The sequence below is a fragment of the Xiphias gladius genome, chromosome 18 (genome assembly GCF_016859285.1).
Source record: "Xiphias gladius isolate SHS-SW01 ecotype Sanya breed wild chromosome 18, ASM1685928v1, whole genome shotgun sequence".
Lineage (NCBI taxonomy): Eukaryota > Metazoa > Chordata > Actinopteri > Istiophoriformes > Xiphiidae > Xiphias > Xiphias gladius.
This window is the reverse complement of record NC_053417.1, coordinates 18163916-18172958: the sequence shown is the minus strand read 5'-3', so window position 1 is coordinate 18172958 and position 9043 is coordinate 18163916. Positions and strand designations below refer to the sequence as shown.

Below are 9043 nucleotides of genomic sequence, written 5' to 3'. Positions count from 1 at the left end.
AACGCTTTACCAAATTACACCGGCTGTTCACACAGCTCCTCCTCGGTGTCACATCTTCCCAAAAATGAAGGCAAATGATTGATTGCAGAAGTTTTCCTCGACTCGATCGGACTGGAGTAAGGTGATATCTTAAGCCCAGCGTCAGCAATCCATGACGGGGAAGGAAACTGGAGTAGCAGTGACCTTGTTGATGTTGTAAATCACGGAACATTTCATCGGAAGTCTATCCGCCATCGCGTTAACCTATGCACCGAAGGAAGTGTTAAAAAATAGTGAAAAAAACTGGTTTGGATACAATGAACCCCGCCGGCTCAGATGTAATTCCTTGAATCTCCCTAGCACTGACTGAAATGGGTTTGCTCGTCTGAGGATCCTGCAGCAGAACATGATAAATGGTAAATCTGGTTTTTAACATCTGCTGCCTCTTCACGCAGCAGCGGAGCTGATGGACAACGCTGTAGGAATTTTGACTACCGTTCACAGCGCCGCCCTGGCATCGGCCGCCGTGGCGTCAGCTCCAAACGGCTGGAAGCCCACGGATGCTGGGGCGCACTGTGCGTCCGGGCAGGCGCCAGCTGTGATTCCCGGTCTTTCTCTAATCGGTGTGGACGTTTTCGTAACATACTGCTTGTGACAAGAGGCTCTTCTCTCTTTTGTAGTGTCTGACCGGAGCTCTACTCCGTAGTGTCCTGGTGGTTCTCTTGTTGGCCAACACCTGTGGGAAACGTAGATGTAACTATAAAGAAATACTGGGCTCCTACAGGGAAGTCATCTTCGTTGAGCTGCAGAATCTGGTATGAGAACATTGTTGCAGATACATCTATGTGACTTTGAGACTTTGATGCAGACTTTTTTTTTTTTTTTTTTTTTAAATTTTAGTGCCTTTATTTTGCATTCCATTAACTGGCATGATCTAAATGTTAGTGTATTCAGAGCAGTTGCATCTGTGATTGAACATGTAGGAAATATTATGATGATAGGCTGCCCCCCAGTGTTTGCCACCTTGTTCACTGTGCTAGCTTCTCTGTCACAGTCTCATCTTTTTTTCTTTTCTTTTGAATGAAAAGCAATTTTAATTTCTGTCAATAAATCTTTTGCAGAACTTGACAGGTTCATTTAATCCCTCCAAAGACAGAGACCCCTGTCCCCCAGGAAAGGTAATGGCACTACAGTATGTAGACTTTCAGCACCATGGACAGGGTGATAATAAACTCATGACAGTCTAATAATAACTCATAACAGTCCTGATATGGTGATGCTGTGGGCCTCGCAGGAACATGTCACGTTATCGGTCTGTGTGGCTGCCGCACATTAAGAATTTCCCCAAGGGAATTATGAGGTGTAACTTCAGGTTGTTGTATAGTGCCATCAACAGATGAACGAGACTTGCTTTTTCAAATACTGTTTTCTTTTCTTCACTTTCTGGGCTGCTGTCCCGTGGCAGGCTCGTCGCATCCTGGTTTCGATTTACAGTATGACACGGCAGATACGGTGTCAGAGGAATGGCAAGCAGCAGTCTGACTTGGAGAAGCCTCTAGAGAGCATGGAGCAGCTCATCATTCAAAACTGCAGTCCCGATTATCTGGTGAGGGCAAGGACTTGAAAGAGCTATGTTCTTCCATTTTTGTTGACTGAATATATCTGTCGATCATTAATTCTCCCACAGTCTACGAGCAGAACAAAAAAGCACAGCACGGAAAAATATGTTCCACCTACAAACCCCGCCCACACGTAGAAATAACAAAACAATTCTTCTATTTCTGAGCTTCCAAATCACAGGTTGGGTTTGGGAAATGGTTCACAAAGGATGTATACAGGGATTCATAAATATCCTTAATAAAGCTACGCTGATAAAACAGTATCAAAGCAGATAAATGGGTTCAGGTGAACTTTTTACTGCATAACAATACTTTTCTTCTGGTTGTATGCCTCCAGGGGAAGACAACCTCTTGTTCGGCTGTCAAGAAAATACGAGGAAAGAAGAGAAAGAGGATCAGGTTGATCAAAATTATCAAGGCTCTGATCACCTGTTGGCAGAAACTTCAGAGCGTCTATATGCTCTCAAAGTAGGAAATGTTGTGTCTTCCTGATTCCTGTAAACCTGCTTCTTTCTCATGAAGATATATATGGTGAATTTCCAGAAACAGAGGATATTATTACATGACCAATGGCCCACTGTATTTAGATAGCTGTTCAAATGCGGTGTCACAAATGTTTACTGTTGTCAAGTTCTCAGTGTTTTGTGTATTAAAACCATACCAGACTTTGGATGTCGGCAGTGCTCCTTGTTTTATGGGACGGTTTTATAATAGCCACAAATAAGCTAAAAATATCCACAATGCATTCAAATACTTTTAGAATATGCTCATTTTCCAAGGTCTCTCCTGTTGTCACAACCCTTATTTTTGTGTTTGTAAGCCATTTGTCATCACACCCATGAAATGTTCCTCTGTCAGTTATGTTACGAAGTATATGCCATGTAATTAAAAATGTTAAATGTCTTTATTATTATTATTATTATTATTATTATTATTATTATTATTGGTAGTAGTGGTGGGGGGGGGGGCGGTGGTATAATATCAGAAAAGCAGACTCCTGTTGTTCACAGTACATTTTTCAATTACTGTGCAGCAATTATACAAATCAGATGTGATAATAAATAAATGAATGAATAGACAGAATGACAAACAAAGTAAATAAATAATTATACAATAAATAGAAAATGACTTTACGTTACCTTACGGTACCTTTTTTAAAAATTTTTTTTTTACTGCTTTCAAGGAATCCCCATAGGGGCATGAGAGAGAAAAAAAATCTGAAATTTGGGGAAGATTTTGATTTACCTAATTAACCTAACAATATAATCAAGTTCACAATATCTTATATGATAACTGAACTGAAATATATATATATATATATATATATATATATATATATATATATATATATATACGTTTGTGTTTACGGTAAACCTGATTGGCAAAACACTCCTGAGAGAAGCGGAACTCTGCGAACGAATAAAGGGCTGTTTCTACCCGGAGCAAAAAATATGTTGCACGGCCTCGACTTTACGATTTCCTTACGATCCGAAACATCAACAAGTCACTACTCAAGGTATCGTTGCGGGACTAACGCAGTACTACTGGCACTTTTGCACAAATGTATTTTGAAAACCCGCTTGCTGTAATGTTTAATTTCCGTTATATTTTTTCGTTTATGTTTTTCAGCGACAAATGAGCTGCATCCGCCTGAAACTCTTAAAAAAAAAGCAGCATCACCCTGTCGCACTATCGAGCGGACGTGTGGAAGAAATCCTACTGACTCTTCTGAACAGGAATAACTCTCATGTGACCGTTAATAGCAGATTTTAGTCTTGTGTTGCGGAGAGAGTGTTGCAGTAGGTTCAAGTCAAGTAGCCCCTGATAGAGCGGACATGGCCGGCGGCAGCAGCACTGTAGGCATGGATCCAGATGTTGCTCTGAGGCTGTTCGAGGAGGGAGCCACTCTGGTGCTGCTGGGTGTTCCTCAGGGCACGGAGCTGGGGATTGACTGCAAGAGTTGGCAGGTGGGTCCCCGCTTCCGGGGAGTAAAGATGATCCCTCCAGGCCTGCACTTCCTCAACTACAGCTCTGTAAACTCACCAAGCTGTGGAAGAGAAATAGGCCCAAAGACAGGCCTCTTCCTCTCTCTTAAACCCAGAGAGATCCTGGTGGCTAATTGGGATCCCAAAGAAGAAGATCTGGACTTCTCGGCCTCGAAGAACGAAGAGGAGTTGAGTCGCATTCGGGCGACCTTGCAAGAGCTGGACCCTTACCTGGGTCCCTATCCATACGAGGTGATGAGGAAGTGGGTGTCCCTCACTGACCGCCTGAGCGAGGAGGTGGCCAATAACCTGCAGCCTCTGTCTGGTAGGATATGTGCCTACAGCGAAGTCATTCCTGAGATTGAGTTCAGACACACCAAAGACAGGGCTGAGCAGCCGCGGAACGACACAGCCTGCCAGAGCATGAGAGAGGGACTAAACAGGCTCCCCAGGATGAAGCACAGGGAGGGCACGGAGTTGCGCTTCTCCGTTGTCCCCAAGAAGACCTACCCACCTGGGGCAACACCAGCCGAGATCACCCGGTGCAGTCTGGACCTGAGCTATGCCCTGGAGACTTTGTTGGAGAAGAACTACCAGGTGCAGCCTCTCAACGTTCTAGGTATGTGTTAGATATACCAGTATTAGGTCTTTAAAATAGCACACTGCTACATTTTAATGGGTTTAAACTACCTAAATTTCCTCTCTCCACTCTCAGGGGAGCTGCAATTTGCCTTTGTGTGTTTCCTAATTGGAAATGTGTATGAGGGCTTTGAGCACTGGAAGCGTCTCCTGGCTCTGTTGTGTCGCTCAGAGGATTCCATACGGATGCGTAAGGATCTCTATCTGGGGCTCATCGCTGTGCTCTACCACCAGCTTGGAGAAATCCCGCCTGACTTCTTCGTTGACATCGTGTCACAGAACAACTTCCTCACCTCCACACTGCAGGTAGCTGCCCTCATTCGGAACACCATAAATGCTGGGGGAAAAATTTGCAAAGTCCATTGGAATGAAAGGAAAGAGTAATGTAGTGTCTGTCGGGAGATGCTTTTATTGTCACATCTCGACACGTGGAGACAAAAAAGGAATTCAAAAGAAAAAAAATATATGAATAGTTATGAACTTGTTTTACGATGGTTTGGGGAATCATAGCAGACATTTTGACTTGATATAGTAGGAAAAGCACAGGTGTTGCAAATAGCGTTGATAAAGAGTCAGCATGGACAATACTAGAATCCTGAAACTAAAGGAGCTAAATATAATTCTGCCATAGGTAACATTATTATTTACACCTGTGTTAAAGTGTTCCACTTTTAAGTAGCCCACTGTCAGTGTATTTTGCCTTTGAATCTAATGAATTATTAATTAAGTCAAGTCTTAGTAGTTCAGTGGTTTGGGATCACCTTTATCAAGGGTCTCAGAGAAGGTGGATCTAATTGCCTCACATTTCTCAGATCAACTCATATTTGGAGGTTATTTTTGGCATAGGTGTAAATTATTGTTGTTATTAGTTTTTTTTTAACTTTCTCAACCCAGGAGAGTAATGCTGTCAGAACTTGTTAGGAATTACCAGGAAGTGACAATTCATAAATCTGAAATTTGGGGAAGATTTTGATTTACCTAATTAACCTAACAATATAATCAAGTTCACAATATCTTATATGATAACTGAACTGAAATATACGTTTGTGTTTACGGTAAACCTGATTGGCAAAACACTCCTGAGAGAAGCGGAACTCTGCGAACGAATAAAGGGCTGTTTCTACCCGGAAAAATATAAACACACACTCTAGTTGGAATGGAAATATAGAAAATATACAATGTATTTTATAAATGTTTTATTTATACAGGGAGGCATCACAGGCCACTTTAATAGCCACAAGGAAAAAATAACTTCAACACTGAAATATGGGTCCTACACAACTCTGATGGCATTTATTCCATTGTAGAGATCAAACATTCCTCGTGTGATAAAAGAAAACCTTTGCACAAAAGGCTTTTCTCCGATTTGTAAATGTCATGTACAGCTCCTATACCATTATTATTGTAGGCCAAGTAGATGATGACATATTGCGTGTAAATCAATACTTCACATACACATGCATTGGTGATCCTGGAATGTTGTGGCCAATGTTTGCTGTCTTGGTCCAGGCAGAATGACACAGACCTGCCTGGACCAGGACGGCAAATCAACAGCGGTGTCAAAGCATCTCCTAAATCATTATTGTTCTCCAAGGATGTTCACATTTATGATTGAAATCCATTAACACTGTTCCACATTTTTCCCCCAGGACTTTTTCCAGTTTGTCAACGGACCTGGTGTAGATGGCACACTCCGGAAGCGAGCGGAGAAATTCAAAGCCCACCTGACCAAGAAGTTTTGCTGGGATTTCGACGCAGACACGGACGACTGTGCCCCCGTGGTGGTGGAGCTGCCTGACGGTGTTACGGTGGACTGAAACCGCTCTACCGGGGGCTTTACATTCATACTGCAGGCACGAGCAGGGATCAGTGCTGCAGGATCTGAAATCTGTGAAGCTTGGTCTCTAACACCCGATCCGAAGGTTCTCAGAAGGTTTGAGAAAACAGTTGGTCGGATGTGTACACAGTTTGTATCCTGTTAGAAAGAAGGCAAACGAGTTACTAAGTCATACTCTACGTTACGGTCGGGGTGGAGCTGCGGTATACTTAATGTCAGTGGTGCCCTCTGGTGGTGGTCTTCTGTAAGTTCCATAAGCGTGTTGTCTTACATTGCTTAGTAGTTTTATAGCCACAGTTGCATCACATTTATTACCAAAACCGATCCATTACTAATTTTTTTTTAACTATAGTGTAAAAATAGTTGAAGAGTTAATTAGTGGTAAGATTTATAAATAATATCATACACAAACGTGTCATCTTCATCAGTGATAGAGCACTTAAATTTTCACCGGAATGACCACATTCTGGTGACCTGCAGGGATGAAAGAGCCCTAATTGTGAACTCTACACTTAATATTGCCCAACTTTATGAACATTCTATATCAGATGTACAGGGGTTTGTTAGAGGACAATAAAAGTATAGTGCTGAGTGACTGTAGTGATTCTGTAGCTCACACAATAAATATAAATATTGCTTTATGTTGCTAAATCCTTTTTGTTTGATGTAGCCACACTGGAAAATGGCAGTTGTGGTTTGTAATGGTAAATTGGTCAAACATGAAGATCACCTCTCAATGGTTTTCTTCAGTACTTTTTTTCAGTTAACTTTTACTTTTCTATGATTGATTGGATGCCACATTTCCTTTAATAAATACAACACTTTTGATCCAAAACAGTTGTGTAGTGCTTTGCGGCAGTGCTGTCACTGAATCTTAATGCGTGTTTCAATACCTGTCCGGAGTCATCTCTTTCTCCTCCGCTAGATGACATTCATGGGCTTTTTGGGAAGATTTATAACTTCATGTTGAACCATCAGCCTCAACATTAAAACTGGGAACTGGTTTTAATCATGAGGTTTATCGGTGCATCTTCCTTTGTACATTCATTGGGAATGTCCAAATGTGCATTCACAGAGAATGAAAAGCTTCTGTTTTTGGTGCTGGGAAAACTAGGTTCTGATTTGAGTTGGCAGTGGGTGCTGTGCACAACAAGACTGTCAGCTGGACATGATCTCTAAACTTTATCTGATCTCAAACAGGATGATTTGTGAGGAATAACAGGTGGAGGAATGGGGTGCACAGATGACAACTGGATAACCTAATTACATGCAATTTATTACCTCTGTGTGTTTGTGTTTGTGTGTGTGTGTGTGTGTGTGTGTGTGTGTGTGTGTCTGTGTTTTTGACTGTGATGGATGGGAAAGGCCTTGTCTTATCCTGTTGGTCCATCGATCCAGTCACTCATTAATTTTTCCCCCTGGCCCTCCTGAACTTTCCTTCTCTCCAGCTGGACGTCTCCTCTTTGACATGCCCCGGCTCCATGAACCCATCTATACCATAACTACAAAGCTGCTGTGAAAAGGACTAAAGCCATCTAATGTAATTATCTGAATCAATAGAGTCTGGGCCTGTTGATTGAGATCCAAATATTTCTTCCCAGAAGACAGATGGTCTTGTGAAATGAATGGTAATGCTAAGCTTTATGATGTAAACTCCTCTTTTGTTAATTTACGCTCATCTTAAAAGAAGATCAGTTCTGTATATGTGGTCCACTCTCAGACCACTGAGGCCCTGCACTGGTTGTTATTTTCCTTTTGGATGCAATTAAATGGAGAAAATGGCTTGGAACACATGGTGGAAACATACCAGCACAACATGGAAGGAAATGTGCGCCAATTATTTGTAGATTCCTTTTCCTCTCTGGGGATGAAATGCTGTACATTGTCAGTGAAGACAGAAATGACAGTACTGGGACGTCCTTGGCATTCCAGCCCCTCCATTAGAGGTGGAATTACAGCGCACGGCAAGTCAGCGAACAACTCATTAAGTGTCCAGCTTTTCTGTGCCGCACGCACCCTCATCACCCTCAGTGAACGATCTCCTACAATGCTTCTGGTATGGCAACCATTTTCCTTTTAGTCTCTCTTATTTGTTTCGTTTGGGAGCGAAGCACGCTGGGAAATGAGATGCGTTGATTTGTGCAGAACCTCTAAGCGTAGCAGGCCCTGTCAGTCATGGTGGAGCTTTCTCTCCATTAGATGTGAGCTGGTCATTTCCGTGGGGCTCACGAGCTGCTCACCCTGCCAGTGTAAACACAGGCCCCTCTGTTTCTCTCTCAGTCACTCACCCGCTCTCCTCCCCCCTTCACGGCAGCAAGTAGGATGGATATTGGTGTGTGCGCACTCGTGTGTATGCGACTTCTTGACCGAGAATTGATTCTGGTTTTAATTTTATTTACAGTTGGCTTAGAAAAAAAAAACAGGCTTTTAATCTTGTGTAGGTGATTATCTAATTATTAATTTTATTTAATGACCCAGGGGTTTCTGATCACCCCCGCATATGCAATAAATGGGTAAAACTGTAGTGTCCAATATGGTGGAAATTCAGAAATATACAGGGAGATTTGCAGGATTATCAGCACACAGAGATTCAGTATTAATTGCCTGCTGTTTTTGCATCCTCCTGTGCCTTTGCATTTCTCTAAATGCTATATTTTTGTATAAGTTTTAATTTCAGGTTGTCATTTCTCGTGATTTTCCTGTTGCCATATAGATGAATTGTTGCCATTTCTTTGCCTGCTGTCCGTCTTTCACCCATTGATGTGAAGTCCGTTTCTTACTCAGACTACTTTTATGTATGGCAAGATGCATAATTATAATGAATAGCTTGTCAAAAACTTGGGCTTTTTGGTAATTGCCCATGTCGTAAGATTACATTTGGGTAACAATGGTGGCCCAGCAGTGAAAACAGTGCTTACTATGTAGAGACTGCATAGGCTAAAAGTATATTTACAAACCTTGGCAGTGTGGTGGGACAGGATGTC

General features: G+C 42.1%; 1 protein-coding gene across 1 annotated transcript; it reads left to right on the top strand.

The window, feature by feature from the left end:
• The first annotated feature begins 2996 nt into the window (after nt 1–2996).
• aar2 (AAR2 splicing factor) lies at nt 2997–6894 on the top strand. Its single transcript, XM_040154055.1, has 4 exons — nt 2997–3114; nt 3228–4202; nt 4299–4528; nt 5872–6894. The coding sequence occupies exons 2-4, from the start codon at nt 3434–3436 to the stop codon at nt 6037–6039; spliced, it is 1167 nt and encodes a 388-aa protein (XP_040009989.1). The 5' UTR covers nt 2997–3114; nt 3228–3433; the 3' UTR covers nt 6040–6894.
• The last annotated feature ends 2149 nt before the right edge of the window (nt 6895–9043 follow it).